Source organism: Oenanthe melanoleuca, chromosome 3 (assembly GCF_029582105.1).
Source record: "Oenanthe melanoleuca isolate GR-GAL-2019-014 chromosome 3, OMel1.0, whole genome shotgun sequence".
NCBI lineage: Eukaryota > Metazoa > Chordata > Aves > Passeriformes > Muscicapidae > Oenanthe > Oenanthe melanoleuca.
In genome coordinates this window covers 80,118,053-80,142,820 of record NC_079336.1, presented here as the reverse complement: position 1 = coordinate 80,142,820, position 24,768 = coordinate 80,118,053, and the positions used below count along the sequence as shown (strand labels likewise).

The 24,768-nt window shown below is 34.7% G+C and overlaps 1 protein-coding gene across 2 annotated transcripts in view; it reads left to right on the top strand.

The window, feature by feature from the left end:
- The window catches only part of BTBD9 (BTB domain containing 9), a 111,987-nt gene that overhangs the window by 76,706 nt on the left and 10,513 nt on the right, over positions 1-24,768 (top strand). For both annotated transcript variants that reach the window (XM_056487081.1, XM_056487080.1), the window contains exons 10-11: positions 5,676-5,783; positions 21,367-21,445. In XM_056487081.1, coding sequence (XP_056343056.1) covers positions 5,676-5,783; positions 21,367-21,445 — 187 coding nt within the window. The remainder of the gene's footprint in view (positions 1-5,675; positions 5,784-21,366; positions 21,446-24,768) is intronic.

Below are 24,768 nucleotides of genomic sequence, written 5' to 3'. Positions count from 1 at the left end.
TCTGTTATCCTTCAATTGATACATTGTACCATCTTTTCCAGTTAGTAAAAAAACCTGACTTTCCTATAATAAATACTATGCTATTATTTATTCTTTTGCAGAAGATTTTTAATAAGTCTCTTTATTAAATAGTGTGTTAGGTGAATTAAACTTCTGGTTGCCAAGAAATGATAACTGTGTAATCAGCAAGTGTGTAGAGCAAATTTAAAAAACAAAACACAGACATTATAGAATTTATAACTAACAGACATTTAGTGATTTATGTGGCATTGAATTGTACAGCTACAGGTTCAGAATCTCATCTTTCCTTGTCAGTTTCCTTGCTTGTGTAGTAAAAACAAGATTAATAGCTTACTTTACAAAAATAATAATAATAAACATCATAGTCTGGGGTATCTTCTGACGGAGGAGGCTACCTGCATTGCCTAGAGACAGAACTGCTAGCAGCATGTCATTTCTCCCTTTTTGTGTACTGCCTAGAGGAACAAGTGCTTTGAGTTGCAGCCGTCTATTGCAGGTCATGGGCAGTGAAGGGAAGCTGCCCCTTGGAGTGAGGAAGGGAAGTTTGGCTCTGTGGCATCTACAGTAGCTTTGGCAGGGTCTGGAACGTGTTCTGTATTATGCAGTGCTAAAGATGGTGACAATGGTCTCTTTATTCAGCATCAGGAAATCTATGTTTGGTACAGAAATCAAATCATATGTAAACATAAATGACAGCAAAAAGTCTTAGTATTTAATCTTAATGGAAATAAGAGATGTTTTTTGTTAACAGAATGTCTGCCACAACTGATGGAACTGTATTCACTTCCTGTTTTCCTGCTGTTTGTTTGTTTGAAAACTCCCCTGGTCTCATGCTCCCACCTAATAGAAAAAAATTCTAGGAGCATTTGCTTTAGGCTGGCAGTATACCATGACTACAGAATGACATGAATTCAGCTACCCTCAGAAACTGAGTCATTATACCCATGGGTTTGGATTTTAAGTGAATAATTAGGAATTAAAATATGTATCTTTTTAGTTCAGAAACACAAATGTGCAATTGTATATATTTATTTCAGAGAGGGTAAATGTATAAACCTTTGAAATAAGGTAGTAGCTGCTTTTAGTCTATAGAAATGGGAATATCACTGGAGATAGACTCCAAGACATAATACGTTACCATGGCAACTAAATTCTGAGTAGGGAAAAAACAGAAGAGCTATTGGTGTTCAGATATGCCTTAGAAATGCAGAGAGTTGAATGTTTCAAGGCTACATATTGTATGCATGCTTTCTGCCAAAGTAATTCCAATGTCTAAGAATCTTGGCATACTTCAGGTTGGAAGGGAATTGAGGAAGAAGACATTTAGCATCAGGTTGTTTCTCAAAGGAAGGTCAGTTATGGAAAAAGACAATCCAAATCAAGGATTTATGCACTCAAGTCATGGAAATTTCCAAGGCAGGAAATTCCACATCTTCCCTGGGTAGCTTGTGATAACCTGTTCTCAAATAGTGACAAGTGCTGTTAGGTTCCTCCCCAGCCTGAGCCTCCTTGGGCTAAACAAGCCAGCTAGCTTAGTCTCTTGTACAGCATGTGTGCTTCAACCTCATGAACATTTTGATGGTCCTCTGCTCAGATGTGTTGCTCAGATGTATAAATTTTGGATTCAAAAAGGGATTCAGTATGCCAGGCATGATATAAAAAATGTCAAGTAAAGAACAATAATCTCTTTCCATTGTTTTCTGGCTCAGTTCCTGTTTTTCCAGCTCATATGTTTCTAGCACTTCACAGATAATGACACCTGTTCATCTTGACTCAGGAATTCCATGGGAGACCACATTGAAACTTCATCAATGTTGAATACTTCTTCATATATTTGTATATATATTTGGAGGTCTTGACTTCCACATCAAAATTTACTCCGAAATTCTGAAAGAGGTCTAATGACAATCAGTGCTCAATACTATTTTCTCATAGAGAAGACATGGAAAAAAGAAGTGGAGATTTCAACCCATCCCTTTCAATCCAAATTATTCTATGATACTGTGTTTAGATTTTTTTAATTGTTACTAAATGTGGTCTTTTAGATTATGAAATTTTAAAACTAAGTGTTTTATTATTTTATTAGTTCTCAGAACAGCTTACAAGATACTTGGAACAGTGAACAGAGTAAATGTTAGTTTATGTTTTTCCACAGAGTTGCCTGTCTGGATAAAAAATATCTTTCTCCTTTTAGTCCCTGAAAAGGCCCATATCAGTGACAGAATAACTATACTATTTAATTAGGAACAAAAAGACAGCAACTGGTATATGCAACATAGTAAATATAATTTAATTTTTAAATGGCTAAAATGTGAATATTGCAGCAGCTGTCATATCACAATAACTTTGTCTAATTCTCCCTGCATTTATCTGGAATAGAAATCTACTACTATTATGGTACATTCTTTGGTGGAGATGGAATTTTAAGTCATAGTGATTTTCATGTTAGAATAAATAGAAATACTTTTTGTCTTTAGAAAAGTACATTAACTATTTATGCAACTTTAATGTTTTTGAAGACTTTAATGCTATTATGAAAATGATAGCTTTTCATATTCAGAGTAATCCTTAAATTAACAAACAGCATCAGTGAACTTGAATGTGTTTTCTGTTTGCTTATACCATCATCATACACATCTCTTAATGCTTTCTGATTTTCCATACCACTTCCACTTATGAAGCTCTTCTTTCTTTGCTGCTCATTTTCTGTGCTTGCTTGACTTGAGAGTAAAATTATGACTCAGAATGAATAATCATGGGAACACTTAGAAAATCTGCAGAAATTTTGTCTCCTTTGTAGGAAGAAAGACTGGTTTCTTGCAGGGTAACTACTGGAACAGAAATATCTGCAGAAAATTGCAGGGGTTTATAGACAACCAGAGGCAAAAATGCAGCAACAATTGTATAAAAAGCCTCCTTCTATGTGAGAGGGTTTTCTTTCTCTTTCTTTCTTTCTCTTTCAAGGTGCTACCTCACGTCTTAATTTCTGTCTTCTGGGCTTCTACAAGTATGCAAGTGATTTATGAACACAGTACTGTCAAATATTTATCTGTATGTTCTCTCTAGTGACTTACAGTACTTATAGTCTGAACTAAACACGACAACCTTTTTTACAGAAATCTAAAAATAGAAAGTAAGCCAAACAGAACAGCCGAAAATGTTTTTAGAAATCAAGAAATCAATCACAGGGCAACACATGACATTTTGAGACATACTGTCTAAAAAAAGTACTGCAGTATTTTTATTTTTGTAACAGGTAGCTAATATGATCATTTTCCTATGCCTGCAATGTGAGGTTTTATTCATATTTGAAAAGCTTTTATTTTATAAAATGAGGCATTGTGAACATGTGGTGTAAATAGCAATGTCGTATCAAATGATTCACAGGCTTAGACTCCAGATACCCAAAAAAGAAATATGTCTAAATCTCACAGTGTTGGAAGGTTTAAGCTGGATAAATCTTCACTCAATTTTTCTTTCTCAATCCTGAGGGCAAGATACACTAATGAGCTAATTTAGCTTTTTATTTCAATATGGAAAGTCCTAAGAACATGGGCAATTTTGCTCTAAACAGATGCATTTCCAATGGGTATAGTTCTGATTTTTCAAGTGGAAAGTTTTCCTTCCTGTCATTTAATATTCATCTTAGCAAAACATAGCTTTGCTAAAAAAGTTCAGCATGGTAATTTGCCTGTAATGTGTTGCAAAGATTGCTGTACCTGGCATAAAAAGTGGCCTTTGTGCTCAGTGTGCACTGGTGAATACTCTAGTTGTCACCTGGAAGTTTTCAGTGCTTATCCAGAAGGGCATTTCAAACAGAGTAAATTCCAAATAAGTTCTTCTGTCAGTCTACATCCTGAGTTTCTCCTAAAAAGCTACTAGAGAAGAAATAACTTTATTTTCCTTCAGAAATATCAAAGAAACAGAAATATACATTTAGCATTCATGCAAAGTCACTTTGGGAAAGATACCACTGACTTTAATTCACTCATTATTTGGTTTGTAATAATTCTAGACTGTATGATTTTTAGATCTATTTATTGAGATTAGGTTGATTTGGGAGAGAGCAATTATACATTTTTGAAAGGAACAAATATGTCCTGTTATCCTTTTGCTTTAAAACCATGCCAGCTGTGTTTTAATTCTGGTATTGTTAGTTGAAATTACAGTCACCCAGTGTGCTTCTGATATTCAAACTCTTGATCATAGCTTTGAAAACATGGATCAAGGAAACAGCAATGAGTCACCATGATAAAAAGGATTCTATTGAAAAGCATAATTAGCTACATTTTGATAGACTTTTTGAAGGAAAACAAATTTATGAATGTTTTTGATTTTTCCTCTTTTTATCATTTAGAATACTTGGTTTAAATATAAATGTTGAATCAATTCAGGACCTCTTGATTAATAGTACTTACCACATAGAGGATTGTAATCAGTAAACTTTTTTAAAGAAAATGCCTTCCATTCAGTGTTTTTGGAGACCCTTCAGCTGAAGAAAAGCAGAATGGGGATAATCAGATGAAGGAGAGACATTGAAGTTGGGTGGTTATGTTTTGGTTCTTTTTAAGTCTTTCATGATGCCACAGACAACTCTTTATTTTTTACTAAGTAAACTCTGAATTTTTTAATTTGAAAATAGACAGTATTCATAAATGCTAAAAGACTTTTTTTGAAAGTGTTTTAATTTAAAACTACTTATGAGAGCATATTATTTCTGATAATATTAATGAGCTAGATTCAGCATTTAGGGAATTTGTTTTGAATCTACTTGGTCACTAGACCTAATTTCATTTATACCAGTTTTTTTCAAAAACTGAAAAGAAAGGGCTAAGCTAGGTTGTTTACCCCTGTATGTGGTGTTGGGAGGCTGTACCTCGCGTACCATGTCCAGTTCTGGGCCAAATATCTCTTACAACAGGGAGATAATGCCCATATAAAGAAAAGTAAAGAAGATATATTTGCCAGATGTGGGTTTTGATAACATTTGAGCTAAATGCCATCCCTGATGCTTTAAGTGTTCCTCTCTATAAGACAAGTATGGAAATCAAAGGCTATTCAATATCACTTAGTGTCCTTCCTGAAGGAATGCATGTTTTTAGACCTATTGTCTTTCTTTTTCTTCTGCCTTTTTAGGAAATTGTTTAATAATTTATAGCTTTTTTTCCTCTTCCTCTGATGAACCAGGACTGAGAATTCCTATTTTCTTACTTTCCTTTTTTTGATATATTTCTAATATATTTGCCAAAAGCAGGAAAATACAATTAAGGCAGCATAATCCTTTTAATCACATAATTCTTTTTTCTGTCCTCTCCTAAATTGACTTTTTGAAACAGATCTTTGCATCATGTCTAAAGAAGGCAATGCCACGTGACAAGTAAATTAAAAGTAATTGGATGAGTATAATAGATTAATGTTCATAAATTGGTTATTATAAGCCTGTAAGTCTATTACTGGCCTCAGGATAATAGGAATAGAGACACCATAGTTTGAGATGGCAGAAACAGTAAAGACTTTGTTGAGTGTTAGAGGTACATTCCAAAAGAAACAGTTGCATTTAGAAAGGATAAGTGGAGAAAATAAAGGCTTGAAAAAATTTAAAGTTTGATTTGATGTTTGTTTAACTTAGCACTCAACAGCTTCTTCATACCTAGGTTGCTGCTTTGGGACTGTGATGATAGGAGCTACAGCTACTACATTGAGGTTTCGACAAATCAGCAACAGTGGACCATGGTGGTGGATCGCACAAAAATTTCCTGCAAGTAAGTTTAGTTTTTTTCCACTCATTGGCACAAATTAAGAACTGGAAGCTGGGGTTTTTGGTGGGTTTTTTGTTCACTACTTCCATAGGTTACTGGGAAGAGAATGATCATTGCATAACCTGTAGATTAATGCAATTAATTGATTCAAACCAGACTCAATTTCTTAAGACTGGTACTGGATCTTCAGACAATCAGTTGGATTCTTCATTCATAAAAAGTCTGACTATCATACCCTTGGCTTTGTAATCACTAAAAGTTAAACTGTGATTTTCTGGAGGTCAAATGTTTATTACGACCCCTGATGTCAAACCACTCTGCCTTGAGAAATGTGGTAGGAGAGGGAAGAGAGTGTACTTGATAAAGGATTTTGCTAATCAAACGTCTTTCTCCCTTATCAAAATGCATGAATCTATTGTATGATATCTGAAGAGAGTGGGGAGAGTGAGGGCAGGAACCAAATAAACCACACAATTGTCAAAGCTTGACCTTGTCTCTGTTCAAAAGTGAAGTACCTGACTTATGCACCAAACACTCTGCTTTTGAAAAGCACCCTTCCAGAGAAAAAGAGTGCTCCTTAAGCAGAGATGAAGAAGAGAGAAAAACTTCATTTTCATTTGAATACTTAAATCAGGAGAAATCAGGCATGAATACTCTGCACATGTATACTATCTGTTAGCTTTACTTCAGATTCTGCTGATAAAATCCTTTCCTCAACTATGGAAGAGTAACTTAGTGCTGAGAACCTTCTTAAACCATGTGATGATGGTTCTAATTCCTGGAAAGAATGATCTAGATACTGGTTGTGGGACTGAAAAGACAATCTGCAAATTTATATATTATATATCCAGAAGCCAGTTATGCTCAGCATTCAGTGGATGTTGATGGAATGTCATTTCCTGATTAAGCCCTGGGGAAGCTCAGAATTATAAAAATCTTACACCTTTCATTTTTCCTGAATCAGTTTTCCATAAGATGTGCTTTCTTTCTTTGGACAAAATTCAAGTCATCAGCTTATATGGGGTCAGCCCCCACTCATCTTGTATTTGTGCCAACCAAAACAAAATCGATTTTACAAATTCAGAGGCATTCTGAATTCTCAGTTTGTCACATGAAGTAAGAGTTATTCAGTCCTTTGTCGCAGCACTGCTGACACACATTTTTCTAAAGTTTATATTTAATCTCTTAACAAACAGTGTGACTCAAATGCTTTACAATGCACTCTAGATGTGTTGGTGAAGGAGAACTTGACACGTCCTTTCAGTGCCTGTAAAGGGCAGGGTATTGATGAGCAGAAAAGCTGGGTTCTGCCTGCAGGTCTGGAGAATGATTAAATCTTTACTCGTTCTCAAAGACATCGCAGCGTAATAGATAAAACTCTTTTTTTTGTCTGCCTCCAGCAGTGGGAGCACTAAAAGGCTGAAACCACAAAAGGGAGAGAAAGAGATATCAGGAATCTTTGTGCACTTTTTCCTTTTACATTTTGATATTGAAAGCCTTATAAGAGTCAAAAGGAGCACTTGCTTAAGTATGCACAGTGCTGTTGAAATTGCTGATAGACTGCCCAGTTTTCAAAGCTTTAGCCTTGAGTAAATAAAGGTACATCCCTAAAGTAAAGATAGCTGCCTTCTTTGGGTATACTTCAAAATCTTGATTCAAAACGTAGGTACTCCAGTAGTTCTCAAAGCTGTGGCTGCAGGAACAATTTTCATGTGGATTAAAGAACTGCATTTTGCCTAACTTCTTGGTCTGACTGATGATCAGTCATAATGGCATAATGCCAGTCTTTATTCTTGAAGTCTACAGACAGAATGTGCTAGCACTGTCTGTAACTATCTGCTTTAAATAAATAAAAAGATTGGGTCATGAAGCTTCCAGAGTTCATTGGCCATCAAATTTCAGGTGATTTCTTTGCATCTGATAGCATTTTTTTTTATGTTCAATTTCTATCTCTTGCCTTTATGATCAGAAATATAGACTGGGTTTTTTTTCAGTCAAATTCTTCATTTTACTTTCAGACATGATTTTCAGAAATGCTGAAGTTACTTCAGCTCAAAAATTACTTGAATTGTAATGGCAGTTTGATAACTAAGCATATGTATCATATAAAAATAAATATATATAATAATATCTATAATATCAATATTTTCTCTCTAGTAAATACGTTAAATAAATATATATTAAATGCTATATAACTGCCAAATGCTACAAATGTTAGGATTGGTCTGTAAAGAACTGAGCATTGTAATTTCATACAGTGTGTAATTACATACAGTATTGGAACACTAATTTTTTACTGAAAAATGCTGAAACATATGATCTAAAAAAGCCATACTCTTAGTGCTTAAAACAGTTGAATGTAGAATGCAAGAGACATCACCATTCACTGGCTCGTGCTGAATGAAAGCCCTCACTTAAAATTGTTGGGTAAACTTTCAATATGGTAGTAGAGACTTCTTAATGAAGAGGGAAAAACTGAACCAGTCATTGACAGGAATATGTGAAGAACTAATTTTTGGGTTTCTGTAATTAAAAGGATAAAAAAGCTCAGATTGAAAACCTGGGGAGAGTTGCCATGAAAATAAATAACTTGTTTTCACTTTAGATAATTTTAACAGCGACAACAAATAGAGAAGACAGAGCTGGATTTTAACCAAAATTAACAGATGCTGGTAAAGCGGAGGTGGTGCAGTTTTTCTGGTTTACTGTCACAGTGTAACAGTAAAGATACTCCTGCTGGATGCAAAGGGTTTCTTTTTTATGTGTCTGTCCTTCCTCTTAGCATTACATTGGTATTTTTAGTCTGCCTCGGAATGCCTTCTGTTCCTGATTTACTCAAGGAAAATGAAGGATCAAACTGAAGCAGTGTGCCTGGGTTTGACTCACCATCAGGTTTAGGCAGACAGTTACAATGCCTACATTTGGTAATTTTCATTAACCAGACTAGAGAATACAGGAATAGAAACAACAGTATCCTCATCTCTTTGTTCTCTGTATAAAAAATTGTCTTCATTAGACTTGTGTCTTTTTTTAAGGAAAATAAGAAGTAGGTATGTCCTTTCATGATCGCCTGCTTGACTGCAAGTACGTCTTAGAGGAACAGTCAACTTTTACATGTATTCATGTCAGGTTAAAATATGAATTCTTTTGAAAAGGATGCTCCAACTTACATCTATTTATCTTACAAATAATGGAGATGTGAGTGCAATGTAAGTGGTTGATAAGGTCTTAAAATTCTGAGGCTACCCTTTCTGGCATTAGTTCTGTGTTTAATATATTGCAGTAGACTGAACAAAATAACTCACTTGTTTTCCAGTGTAGAAAATCAAAGTGTATGTGGTTAAAACATGGGAGAATTTCACAGTGGCCCACATTTGAAGAGACAGAATACTTCAGTGAGAAAATCTGCATTATAAGTAATATTCCCTATTAATTTTCTTGTCTTCAAAGATGTGTGGGTAAGAGTTCTTTCTGTGGATAAGACGTTTTGCCTCCGCTGTTTGCTGCCTGGCTTTCTGGCTACCTGCTCTTGCAGTGGAGTTAGACTTTTGTGTGAGTCATTAACCTGGTATCTTGCAAGTGTTCTGTGAGGTCTCCAAATAATTTTTGCTCAATTGTGGGCACAAAGGGTAGGGTGAACTGTCTGCCAAACACAGACCTCGACAGACACCTTTGATAAACGGGAAGTGGCAAAAAAACTATAAGAAAGAAAATTAAATTATGTTTAAAGAACATGTATTGGTTTTGGCAGACTACTGAAAACTGAAGCCCTTTAAACTATCAGTGTGCTGCTTTAGGTTGTTTTAATGGCATTTTTAATGTAGTATTTTGTGTAAATTAATAATTCAGTGCTCAAAGGCAGGAAATGACAGGCTACTCCTAGCCTTTTCTCCCAGTTTTAAAAGGCTGAAGAAAAAACTGGATGCCTGTTATCTTCACAGGGGAAGCTTGTGTACCTTTTCTAAGTGAGAGCCAATTAATGCATACTGGTTGTGTGAATGACAATTTTCACATGCTCTGTGGAGGCTATTTTTTTTTTTTCTTTTCCACAATAAGCTGTTTTTCTCTACACAGTATGACAGTAATGAAAAACAGTCATGTTCCCTTCTGTTTTTAAAAACATTTATGATAAGTGGACTTGAGCATGCTAGTGTCAAACAATAGAGGCTTGCACTTGTTAGGAGAATTTGCTGACAGAGTCTGAAAGTCAAATGAAAAACAGAAGAAACCAAAGGCCAGTAGGAGAGCCAGACCTCAGAGTTAATGATGCTTCTGATAAAATAAACCCTGCAAAGACAAATACTAAGCAGGCTATCACAGTGCTCATCAACTCAATATCATTCTTCAAAGTTCTTTTCTTTGCAGTTATTGTGAAATGGATCTAATCCCTTGGCAGCAAGCATAGTATGTTCTATCTAATACTGTGATAGAATTTAGGAGACAATGAATATTGTGTATAGATGGACAGTTTTAAAGCAGTTCTTATCAACTGTCTGTATGGCTGGTTGGGATTTTCTTGTGGCAGGTGTTACTTATTTCCAGGAGTTAATAACATACTGCATTATACATATATTTTTAATTCTTTGTTATCCAGAATGTTCTGCTGTTATAAATGTCTAAGAGCTGCCAAACTTAATTTCACATTTCCATTGCTTATTGAGTTTTTATTTTATAATAGCTATTTCAAATTCTCAGTTCAGTTCCCCTCAATTTTTTTTTCTGTAGTTTATATATAAATCTAATCAATACTTTCAGATAAAACAACCTTTGGGGTGTGGATGCAAGATTCATTATCAAAATTTATTAATTGTCTTCTGATTAATTTTATTGGAATGATTTTCAGCTTTGAGGTTTTTGCTCTTGTCCAGTGTTTCATATTTCTACCTTATGACATATTATGTGAATTTCAAGTTTTCATTCAGTACTGTATTTTATTTCATAATAATTGACAGGTAAAGAACACCTAGAGAGATCTAAGCCATGTGCTTAACAGTCCTAAACCACTTTCCAGATGTACAGAAAAATTTTCCATGTTGTCTGAGGATTTCAAGTGAGAAAATACTTCTGCTCTAAATAAGAATAGTGGCAAACTCAAGCTGGATTTTTTTTTTTTCCTGGGTATACTTTTGTGAAACCAGGTTAATATCTATCATGATAGGATTATTTCTTCTGCTGTGGAGTTAATATTTGAAGTGTATGAATGTCTTTACTTGTAACTGCACGTGACACATTATGTACTTATATTTGTAGTTTCTTATATTTAACCACAAACACAGCAGTTTTTTATTCCTGTCCTCTTCTAGTTCCTGCACTTCATTGTATGATCCCATTTCTAGAAGTCTCTTGCATCGGTTTTCATTCATTATTCTTCTTAACTACTTCCACAGAACTGTCTCCTTGTAGAATAAAATGGCTCAAATATTTCCCAGCTCTGTTTCCAGCTGCCTATATGTCTGCATCACATTTCTTCTCTTGTTTCCCATTAGTTGTGCATTCATCTGTTGTCCTGTCATACCTAGAATGAGAAAAAAACATTTTTCCTAATTTCTGTGTAGTCCTTAATTCTGTCTCATGCCTGAGCTCCCAAGTGGTGGGGTGGAACAGGATAAAAGGAACTGCTATTGTACCTCTGATGTCAAGCAGATTTTTTTGGCCATACTTTGTCCTATTTTACATGAAGTTAATTTCACAGCAGAACTACTCTTGTACCTCTTCTTCTGTCAAATGGAGTATATTTCAACTATGGTTCATCCTATTTATTTCACATGAAGCAAATTTCACAGCAACTCTGTGAAATCCAGATGCCTACTCCGGGGTTGCCAAACTCACTGTAGCCACATTCATATAATAGAATATGAAATATATTCAAGCAAGATGTCTGGGAAATTGCTACAGCGTTAGGCTCAATTTCAAGTCTCACTTCACAAAAATAAAATAAGAGTTCTCATTAGTCTGTTCGTTATCTTGGTAATAATGCATACTGGAACAAGTCAGACAGATATAAAGGGTCATTTTGTGTAATTATTGGGCTTTTAAGCCCTGCACGGTAGAGGCATCAAAGTACATATTTTTCCCTGTGTTTATATACTCACATTTTCTAAATATTCTAATAAGGCAAAAGAATAAAGACTCCAGCTTCACAGTACTGTCTTATTAAGCACAAAGAATTAAGATTTCACAGAGAGAAACCAGTTTTCATTTCAGAGCATTAGGAGCCTCTCAGCAGTGTATAATTTCTGCATCTAATATTTCATTTGCTAGTTTCTATTTTAGGCAATTCTAGCTTGATTGAAGAAAGGTCTGGCTTCTTTAAAGTTACATTTCTTAACAATTTCTTAGCAATTCAGGATCACAAGGTTTTCAAATTGTTAATTTGCCTTTTCTATTTTTCCACTTCTACCTTCAGTTCCTTGTGCTTGCTTCTCAGCCACAAATATACATGGATCTTTTGTGCAAGCCTGCAGTGTCCTATTCTGCCTTAAATGTTTTTCCATGTACTTGTTCACTACAGCTCTGCATGTACCAGATTCATTAAAGTCTTGCCTTGCTTCATTTTGCCCTGTGGCTGCCATGGTCTTGGCTCCTCTTCATGCACATTGCTGTGAGAAGAGTTGTGAAAACACCAGAGTAATTCTGACATCAATTTGGATGTTAGCTCAGTTCTGCCTCAGAGAAAATAAGCAATACCAAATAATACCCACAATATCTCTACCTGTTTCTTTTAAGTATTTGGTTTTTTTCCCCCATGCCAGCAAAGACTTGAATGTCTCTTTGGAGACCAGCAAAAATTGTTAAATTAAAAATAGATATATGGATTGCTATTACCATCGAGAAAAAAAATACTTCTAAAAGAGAAGCAAAAAGTATGTGTAAAAGATTTGTAGTATAGTCTTCTATTCAAAATAAAAAAAACCAAAACAACACTAATTTACTTTCAAGAATTATTATCTTGTGGCAGTACATTAGATTGCCTTCACAATCATAAATTATCTCTCTTGAAGATGTCTGTGTGCATGCACATACCCACATGCATGTAGGTGTATCCGCACATGTACCCTCTCAGCAGCTCCATAAATAAATATTTCTACACAAAAAATTATCCAAATTGTACATGCCTCCTATGAAACTGGCCTATTTATCTGCCTGAGATAAGAAAGGAATGCCTAATACCTGAACTTTTGTTTTGTGGCTATATTTGTTTACTTTGAAATTCATTGTTGCTTAAGTTAATAAATCAATGAATAAGAGATACCCAAATAGTCATGATCTAGAATATAAATTGGTTTTTTTTCTGTAGCCCCTTCTTACAGGTAAAATCATTAAATAATACAGCAACTGTTGATATCTCCTTCTACTGTCAGGAGGTCAGTCAGGTGTTAACATGTCAAATCAAGACATTTGCCCTAATTTGGTTGTTGATATTCAGGATCTAATTTCATCAAAACTCTGAAAAGTAGGCATTTGTTTATGCTGGTCAAAACAGGTATGGTCTTTAGGGTACAAATATTTTGTGTTGAGATTCATGCAGTATTAAGCTATTGATTTATTCACAGTAATGTTTTTACCAGGACAGGTTATAACCATGAAACACAAAGTCAAAGAATTATTATATCCTTAGGTTCATCCTTTGAGATTTTCTGAGCTGTGTGGGATGTGGTCTATTTTTTCAGAATAATACTTTGTCAGTTTGTCAGTTTGTTTCATACACTTAAAGAGATGATGCTTCCATTTTGCTCTTTGCTTTTCTATTACACTGAATTCCCACAGAAAGAATTTTTTATTTCTCAATACCAGTATAGAACGTCATCATATTTTCTAATTTAATTCCATTATTTTTCTTCTATACCTGTGAACTAATTTTTCTTTCTTAATGGATGTCATATATTTCATGCACATATTTGTAAAATCATTCTACCTTTTTCCTGATACCTTGGTTGCTATGCCTGACTTTGTTCTGTGTTCTTTCATCATGAGTCATGTTTCTTTTTAAAATTGTATTTGTGAAATTTTACCCAGTTCTTTGTCTATAAGTTTTGAAGGCAGAGAATTCCCAACTAAGTACTAAAATTCAGTTTACCAGACACTATTCGGAGGAATTTTCACTTTTTCTGTTCAAAAAGTAACAGAAGAAAAGTTGTACTTGTTACTTTTGTCTGTCTTGGTTCACTTCACTCTCATGTCTAAAATTACTGCAGTCATGGATTCAAGTTCAGGGTTTTTAGTGGGTGAGTTTCAGTTTGAGGTCACAAGGCTTTCCTTTCTGACTTTGAGGTTAATAGATAATTCAGTGTGGTAGTAGAAAGGGTAACAGTTTTCCTCCCTTCCATTACCAAACCTCACTATGCTTGTATTGCTGTTGGGAGGAGGCACATGCTGATTTACTTTTTTCACTGTTTTATTCTTCTTAGAGGCTGTGGTTCAATTTACTGCATTCCTTGGAGGTTTGACATGTCAATTAGATGTTATCGACAGTAATAGAAGAAGGGTTGCTGTGAATGTGAAGTTTTTATGAGTGGGCCATGAAATTACACCCAGGGGAATGTAAGAGACAAGTGCGATAAATAGCGTTAGTGCACACACTACAAAGAAACTGATTAATAGGGAGCATGTTTCTGCCTCATATCTCTAAAAGAATTATTTATATATATATATTTTTAATCAACTTTTCCATTGATATGAAAAGTTATATAATAAAAGTAGCCCACAATCTGTTGTAGATATATGGGGACGAGAAGTCTTCAAAGTTGAAAGCATCCCATTCATTGTATTATTGGGTATGTTATTGTATTGGATGGCTTTTCATATCTTTGCTACCAGTGTAAACATCAGGAGCAATAATTATTGGTAATAAGTAAGCACAAAAACCCAATTCAGCCTGTGGGATTATGCAGACTTGTCATGTGCATGTGTGCTCTGATGTACACAGAAGGAAGATGAACTCTCAAGTTACTCCAGTTCACAGCCTTTGTCTGCTGCCAGCTTCATCTGCCACTGCCAATCCCAAGAGTGTGTGTGTGTGTGTAGGTACTACATGCACAGTTCTTGCTACAACATAGAAATTGCTACAAATAGAAATTTGGCTCATGGAATTCTGCCAGTTTCCAGGAAATTGCTAATAATTTAATTTTATGTAAAATTTTAAAATATAAGCTATATTTTGGGGAATACAGAAAGGCAACCTATTGAACTGAAAGAAAGATGTAAGCAAGCTAAATTATATGAGCTTATGCAGTACAAAAATGCTAGCAGTTACCTGCATTGGTATGTGAAAATATTTGAAAATTGATTGTTTCATTTAGGTAGAAAGATAATTATTACGTTCAGTTTCTCCATAGTTCAATTTGACTATATCTTAACATTTTCTTCTTATAGTACTTTTTCAAAAAAGTAAAAACGTCAGCACTAAGGCTTTGAAAGCAGATGTTACTATATAGAGTCTTTCAAGTGAGAAGTTTTATAAAAATGTCAGAAAGTCAGTATAGACTTCATGAAATCTATTTTATGTCAGAATTTTTTTCTAGTAGATCTGTTTTGTCAAGCCCACACTTGGTTTCTACAACAAATTCTATGTAATACAACATTTATAGCAGCTTAGTAAAGCATTCCTATAGAGGACAGATATTTTTTTTTAATTGGTGCAAGGGACCAAATCATAGAAATTATCCTACGAATATCTACAAATATAGTTCAGATGCTTTCAGAATTATGTAGTCCTTATTGGAAGTATGTTTACAATAAAAACTTCTGTGGGAAAGTTTCCCAAAATGCATGTTTTTACTTGTCAATATATAAAACTCTTACGCAACAAATACTGTAACAGGTGACTTTTACTATTTATTGTTCTCACATTTATTCTAGACTCTTGTAATATTTATACAAACCATTTTTATTGGCATTTTATTGGTCTGTTAGCATTTAAAGTCCTTTTTGGCTGTTTGGGGTTTTTTTTGCCAAGATGCATAATTAGGTCAGTTTTGCCTCCATCTCTGAGAGATCAATTGTTATTTCCTTCTTGTACCTTCCTTGCTTCCTTAGCAGTCCTATGTGATAGGCCACCTTTTGAGAAAGTGCTGTCATGGGCACAGCATGCCAACTGAGATTGAAACTCAGTTTTAGTTGAGGTAGACATGTGGTAGAATTTATCTTAATTGACTTCAATTTATAAACCAAAACATTGATGACCTTTGATTCCTAGCAATATTTTCTTTCTCATGCTTTGTCTTCTTCCCTCAGTGGCTTGGGAGGCTGGATGGCAAGGGGTTGGCTGAGCTGGCTACTCAGTCTGATTTCTTTGAGGATTTTTCTTTCTGAATTCCTATGTGAAATTACAACTGTAACAGGAGAGGGAGTATTACTTCACTTTATTGTTTAGTACTGTTATGGTGGAAAACATGGGGTTTATAGGCAACTTATAAGGTAGCTACAGACCTTTTTATAACAAAGTGTATCTGTATAACAATTACTTTTATAGCATTTATGATGTGTGCTTCCGTGTTTATTTTATAGGTACTCCATAAGAGAGGTTAGTTGGTATTCATTAACAAAGCAGGGGGTGTAACATACCATACAGAACATACTGTGATACTCCTCCAGTCTCAGTAAGCGTGCTTATCTGTGCATGCAGTTTTTTTATTTGGCAGCATCACGTGTTGATTACAATCTGCCTTCTTTATACTAGTACAGTCATCAGACTAACATATAGAAAAAGGACACAACTCTTCTTTCATTGTCCTGTTACCTGCTTTTACAAATTCCATTAAAAATACATAGTCTACATCCAAATAAGCTAAGAAGTATTTCATCAATTACTGTAGAATAAGGCATATGTAGACAAATACTAGAAAATAGAGTGGAGGTTACATTTGCTTCCCAGTCTGCTTTTTTTTTTTTTTTTTAATTCTTGGAATGAGGAACAGAAAAATTGAAATTGTATATCATCTTGGAAAGTGAGGAAGCATGAAATGCACATTGAAAATGTACATGCTTAGCCTAAAGCAAGGTTTGATATGAATATGATATGGTTCTTACAGCTTGATGAATTTTAGTTATGTGTAACAGCTTTCTCTTTTGTCTGATATCTTTGGCATGAACTGAGTTTCAGCTCTGGTCAGTGCTGCTCACTGGCTCATTAGAAAACCTCAATAAAATATAAGCTTCCACTTCTTTCTTAATTTGTTCTTTCTGAAAGAGAAGGAAATAATGGGGAAGAATCACTATTTATGTCCTATTGTGTGTAATAAATCTTTAGAAAGATAGCAGCTTTTCTTAGAAATAACTAGGAAAATATTCCAAATGCTGAAAAACCCATCATGTTCTTTAGGAGGTGTATTGCTATTTTGGAGCTATAGATAGTTTAAGGAATAGCAAGGTATTAATTTAGTTGACCTGGACATCAGAATTTCTTGCATTCTTCTTGCAATAGCCTAATAAGGAAAAAGACAAGAAGAAATATGAAAGTGGGGTGATTTCTAGTGATCTTTTTCCTTCCTCTGAATAGAGTATGGTGAAGAGATTGTGAGATGCACAAAACCATCAGGTTTTCAGCTGTTGCTGTTGCTTGGCTCAAGAGTCTGTTTATATGTTTAAACAGAGAAAGTGATTTTCATTGCTAGGAGCTCTAAGTGAGACAGTCAGAGTCAGAGAATAAGAGAGCAAAAGATAATTATCTAAATTATGTTCAGGCTATTATAGAAGACGAATATAGTTAAAATGTAATTAAATATGACAGGCTCACAGGATGATAGCATGGCTTTGGAATGCTAATCATCAATTACTGCAACTCCTTAGGGGAGTCAGGCAGAACAAGAGCTAGAAGTCATGTGGCTGAGGTGAGATACAGAGTGTTAAACACTGTAGGACTGTAACAAGGCTAATTTCTGTTTTAGAATGGAGCTGCTAGCCAAACAACTTGTAGTGCTGCATTTCAGCTTGAGGATCCTGGTATAAATCTGAGGAGGCTGCTAGTCCTGGGTGCTCTTTTCGAGATGGAAACCTCTGCTTGACGCAGTGATTATTTCTGTTGTGAAAGCGATGACCAGAACTGCTACAGACTGAGCCAGCAAATCTAAAACAAATCAACCAGCAAGACAGGTGTCAAAGCATAAAAAATATCAACACTGCCTGAATACTTAATAAAGCTAAACCCTGAAAAATATATTTTTATAGGGTCACTAATAAGGTGTACAGAGACACAAAAAGTCAAAAAGACGGCAGTGTCATTTTATGAGAGAAGTAAATTCTGATAGCTTCTTTATGACTGTGTCCTAGGTAAAGACAGTAAAAGTATTGCCACCAGTTTGAAAGATTTGTTTGTTTGGCATATGGGGAGTAAAGGTGAAGAAATACCATCCATTACACAGGACTGTCTAATCCCAGGCTAAAAATGAAGTGCTTTTGATCTGCTTTAATACTGCTGTTCCTGGTATAGGGTGACTTACGTGTGAATCAATGTGAGAGCAACGTATAAAGTTTTGAGGAAATTTTTGTAAAGGCCATCAGAAGTGATTTTGAGATTAGAAAGGCAAGCTTGTGTGAGAAAAGTGTAAAGTAAACACATATGCATGGCAGGACTAGATAAATGACATGACTGCAAAACAATTTGCAAAATATTTTGTAAATTATATATAATTTTATAAATATATATTTATATATATATATTATATAATTTCTACAGAGAAATTGGATTTATTAGAATAGTACCAGCAGAGATAACTAGTAGTAAAAAAGGAAGGTTAAAAAGAAACTTGAGGATTACCTATGATGTCTTTAACTGAGGAGCACCACTGAAAAATTATGGCTCTATACATTAATAGAATTCTAAGTGAATTTGTTATATCAGCAAAAAATGCAAAAAAGCGGTCAGATATGCCTTGATAATGTTCTCTCAGTAATCTCTTTTCTCAGAGGGGTATAGTTACATGCATAAATTATCTCTTTGCTTCATAATTATATCTATACTGTAGAGGTATTGCCTTGCATATATCGACATTCTCAAATGTAGTGTTGCAGACAAATCCATGCATCTTTCTAGTGAAGGTTTGCCTTGCTTATTTCAAAAATTATTCTTTCCAAATCCATTTGGCTTGTTTTCTATTTTGCTTTTTTCCTTTTTGCTAAGAAAATAAAATGAGACACCTAATTTTCTCATTATGCAATCAAGTATTAATTTTCTAGTGGCAATATTTTTGAATTTTAATAACTCTTCTACAAATTGTCTGTAATTTTGACTTTCTTTTTCCAATGAGAAAAGAATAAAATAGACACATACCAAAATATTTGTAGGACCGAGTTTACTGAAAATGCTAGCTATCACACCCTCAAGAAATTTTATATTCTTTTCCATTATATTTTAATATTATTAAAGGAGTAATTGTAATCCAATCCTAATTATAGCATTGTGGCAGAAAGTAAGGACTTGCAATGCAGTGGGAAGTGAACAAACATAGGAACTTCCTGGAGGAGTTGATCTGGAAGTATGTCATCAAAACAATCCTCAGAGACCTTTATCTCGACCTCGCTTACTATCTCTTGTGCTCTTCAGCTGCATTCCCAAAAAGCTTCCCTGGTATGACATCACAGGACAGACAATGGCATTTATTGCCATACTTGGAAATTCTTGCAGTGTCTATCTGATCAGTGCTCAGAAACAGTAAAAATAAATACAGACCCATTTCTATTCTATGGTCTCTAATTTCCACCATTTTCTTACCACAGAACACAAACTCTGCATTAGTGTCTAGGGAGGCACAGGCTCTTGATAGCTTCCTTAGGATTTTAAATTATTTTATTTAGTGCAGCTTTAAAATATTTTCCAAATCACTAGAATGCAAACTGGTTTTTTAATCATAATTCTCCTTATATAAAATTTGTGTGTGTAAATGTCAAAACATATGCATAATGCAAACTATGGCAATGCTTTGTTATGAGAAGTAGCTGGAATCATGTCTTTGTCCCAGCCTCTCATCTTTGGGACTTGGTAGTTCAAGGTAACAAGTTCTATTTGCCCAGGGAGATTGACTGACTGTACCAGAGTAATGTTAGAAAGGATCTCAAAAACAATAATTCTCCTGTTTAGGAGGGAAATGTTTAAATCATAACGATCTTTTGGGTCTTGAAACAATCAAGAAAATAGTCTATTCCTATTTTATATTTTATTTAGAGCATGAAGAAACAGCCTGAGCTTTAAAATAATAAACAATCTTCTGTTATCATGAATTACTCTAATTACACCCATTACCTCATGGAGTAAGACCACTAAACTACTTGAAATTAGGACTTTATTGGATTTGTAATCTTCTTTAAGAAAATACAACAAGACAGCAATGATAGAAGTAATAGCCAACTAAATTAAGCTGAGAAATCCTATGTTGGTGACAAAAGGAATTTTCCCAACATGGAAAAAATCAAATGTCAGACAAATAGTCACAATTAAGCTGTTCATACTGCCATGCTTTGGGGTAGTCTGCTGGTAGTGAGTGGTGTTCTATTCCAGTTTTGCTTTGGTCCTCTTTTTCTTACATGGACACTTCTGAAGGTATTCAGAACCCATTCTGGAGAACTATCCAGCTTTTTTCCATAATAAGTTAATCAAGTTAGGCTTAATTTCATTTTATTTCTGAAGCCTTCTGTGATAGAGTGTAGTTTGACTGAGAAGTTAAATTCTGCAATTTTTTTCATGTTTTAGGAATATAAAATAATTTAAATTTTAATGTGTTCACATACTAAATTACTGGAAAACTGGTGTCCAACTGAAGCCTCTTGTTTCTGGTATTCTTCTTATTTGTTCTGTTTCACTGTGAGCACAAAGTTATGGTGTCCTTTTCCTGCTGTGTATTAGGCTGCTTGAGGTGTTGCACCTCACTCAGATCAGATGAGTATGAGTGAGGAACAAAGATTATAGTGGTCCCTATGTACCTCTAGTGTTCTCAGTCTAGCCTAAAAATGATACACCAGCTCTGGAAGAGTGCTCTGTCCTCACTGCTGCTGTGTCAGGATGGGGAAATGCTCACAGCCTCAACTGCAATTGGTGCTTTGTGACATTTGTAACTCCCTGGAAGGACCTTGGCCCACACAAAGAAAGCTTGGCTCCTCTTGCTCTACTGCTCCACTTAGGTGTGAAAAGATGGAGGTTTTAGGTGGTTTGGTTTGGGGTTTTTTTCCTCTTACAACTGTAATTTTCTTTAACTGAGCTCTGGTGATGCCTCATGAGAAGTTAATAGGAGGATGCATTTACTTTTATTTATCTGACCTTTTGTTTATCTAATGCAGTCAATATTAGTCAAGAATTTTAGACTTTGATCTAGGCCTTTTTTCTTTGACCATTTTTTTAACTTTCAGCAATAGTATGATTGTTGTCCCTGCATACAAGTTATAGTGGTATAAGGTATGTATGAAATTGCATAAGCCCAGTCAAGACACTTAAAAATGAGGAAGTAGTGCTGGAAATTCAGGAATTGAAAGTGTTTCTCCATTTGCCCTGTTAAATAATAATAGTACATACTGTCACTTGAATGCATTCTGAATGTTTTATTGCAGGCTTTTGTAACTGTGTTCAATATTTGTACGTCTGTCTCAATTTTCTTTGTAGATCCTGGCAAACAATCACTTTTGATAAACAGCCTGCATCTTTTATCAGAATAGTTGGAACTCGCAACACAGCTAATGAGGTAAGGAACTTCTAAAAAATCCTGTGTTCTTCATGAATTTGCAACAGCACAGTTTTTCATATCTTGCAGTGAAATTGAGAAGGCTTTCTCAAATGTACTTACTTCATCTTTTTGCTCTGGCAATCTAGCAAAACACTTGAACAGTGTTATTATCTGTTCTTCATTTTGACCTTTCCACACTGCCATCAAACACTCCTATCGGGTTTGGTTTTAAATTAATTCTTATTTTGATGAACAATTAAAATATCAATTTAGGACACTAGAGAAAGGTGTGTGGTCTCTGATACACTTGGGTTTTATCACTCGTATATTATCTTTTTAATTAATAAAACATAAGAAAAATCTCATTATTCATAAGAAAATCTTATTTGCAGAAGATTCATTTAAAATTAATTTTCATACCTGGTAAATCAGTTGAATAATAGTGGCCAAACCAAGAGATTTTTTTCATTTTATACAGAAAAATATATTTTATCCTATCCCATCAAATGCAATATCATCCCATCTTTATTTAGATATGCTTCTCTCTTTTGTAATCATTGAGTATTGTCTCAGATGAAGTCCAGATTTTACTCTTGACTTCATCTATTTCACTAAAGTGAAACACTTTACAATATGTGAATTTAGGAGTATATGTATGTCTTTGTGAGATTAGAACTTTATATGACAGCATTATAAGAGGCACCAAAAGCCACTGTTTGTGTGTATTGACCTGCCTGTCTGTATCCCACACATGTAGCTCACCACCAAACATGATATTTGGATGCTTTACCCTGAACTTGGGGTAGCACTATTACATTTGGATTAATCAGAATTAGCTCCAGAGGTGAGGTTTTCTGATTGTATTTAGCATTTGGGGCTGCTGGTCCCTTAGCACTGGGAGCATCTGTGCCCAGTTGTAGCACAACTCTTGCAAACAAAAGCAGCACCAGATTTCAACATCTCAGCCAACTGCTGGAAAGTAGCTGACCAACCAACAGAACTGGGAATACAATTTTTCATTTTGTGTTTCTGAGCAGTGTCTCCCACGACATACAGTTCAGCCTTAATCAGTGAGTCCATAGAATTAGTGTCAGAAGCTGCCTATGGGGTAGTACATGTGTGAAGAAGGCTTCTTCCATTACTGATCCATACTGACAGTCTTATTTCCTCTCATGCCAGTGTTTGTTTAAAAAGAATGAGGTGCATTGCATTAACTTAACAAACCAGGAAACATTGCTTTCAACTTTGAATTCCTAAAGGTAGCTTTAAGCTTTGAAGAGCAATGGCCTTTTAACCATAATTCGAATTTCAAATTGGTTGCTCTTTCCAAGGAATTTAATATCCTGTGTTATTATTTATATAGAACATTGCATTAACTATGGTGAAGATGAGTATGGATGGAGGTTACAGCTATTCATGTAGTGTCTCAGTTGAATTATAAACACATGCTGTTTTCCTTTGTCTTTTCCTCTTTTTTTCTGTAAAATCTGCATCCAACACTAATTTGTTTCTTATTTTTTAAATTATTTCTTCTAATGCCTATAGAGGAAGAACATTGTCAGTGTGCACATATTGCTAAATTACTTTTATATACATATTTAACAGAGGGTCTGTAACATTTTGTCATAGATTTTAATTTTCCAAATAAACCAGCAAGATATTTTTCATATTTGCAATTTATATACTAAAAGTGTAACCAAAGTCTTGGTTTGTTCTACAGTCTCAGTAGTTGTTTCAGTAAGAATACAAGCAGTGTCCAGAATTACTTGCCCACAGCTGGTTGTACAGTATGTCAAACCATTTTCATTTTAAATAAAATATACAGCATATTCAGCAGCATATTCTTATCAAGGAGTAATAGGTACAAAATACTCCTTATTTTTTCTACCAACATATACCTTTGAACTTTGAAACACAATCTGTACATCCCAAAGGGAAGAGTTGATTTTTAGAATTTAAAAGAAATCCCATAAAATGTCTCCATTTTGTGAATTGTTTCTTCTTTTAAACTCATCTTTTCCTTGCCATGTTTTCCAAGTTTTGAAAGATGTGATGTTCACAATTTTTTTGACTGAACTTTGAATAGTTTTTGGTGTATTAGAACATGATAGAAGTGTAATTTTCTGTTTTCTCGATCTTATAGAAAAGAATTATTTTTCCTAGTCATCATGTATTTGTCAGACAGGTCACCTGACACTTTATGTAAGTTTTCTCTTGTTATTCCTCTCCAGTGTTACTGACCTGGAAAGGACACCTAGTTGCTGATGTGAGAGCTTTATCTTACAAATGACTGCGCCACTGTATTTGTACTTGGCCTTCCTGCTTTGTGTGTCCAACCTCTCTTAAAATATCCACAAGAAGTAGAACATGATGTGGGTCACAGGATGATCCTGAACTGTCATCTTTTTCTTTTGAGAGAAGCACATGCAAGATTGTTTGCTTTAGTGATATTGTTCTGAAATGCTTAATTCTGATACCAGATGAAGCAGCTGGGCTTAACTGTGCTTCTCAGACTTAGGCTTCTCTCACACACTGTATTCTTTATATGCTGAGCTGACAGAGTAACTGAGAATAATGTTCCAAATTCACAGGCTTGTCAATATGCCACATGTTTTGAGCATTAAGAATTTAATATGAAAAAATCAGTAAAAATAAAAGTTACAATAAACGGATGATGTACTTCTGACTTTCTAGACTAGTATTAGCTGAATTTCAGTGCTATCCACACTGTGTGTAAAAAAGCTGTATCACTATGTAAAGTGAGGTTTTATATGAGAAACACTATTATTGTGGGATGCAGTAAAAATACAGAATCATCTGTCTTAGAGACCTCCCTCATATTCTGAGCTTCCTCTCAAAGAAAGCAGCATCTTACAGAGGTGTACTGAGGAGAGAATGTTCTTTTCTGTGAGGCTTTATCCTGAAAAGTGCAGCTGGAAAATTACAATAGCTGTTATTTTAAAAACGTGGAAGTGGGATGAGTACAAAAGGGAGTACTCTAGAAGTGGAGATAAACACAAAAATTGGCTTCTCAAGAACTGTAACAGATGGAGAGAATGCATGCCAGTATAGGAATTGGTTCAGCTTTAGGAAAAAACAGAAGAAATGCAGAGGAAAACCATTTTGTGCACGTCTATGCGTGGGTGCTGGTGCAATTTGTAATCTGTTCATATATGTATATATAAGATATAGCAATTCATCTTTATGTGAGCATGAGTGTATCTGTAGAAATGTAAGCACATATTGCCATGTATCTGCATAAAAACTTACACTGAGGAGCACAAAAAATGTAATGGGGATTTTAAAAAAACCAAGCAGTGACTGAAGATTTTTAAAGTTCA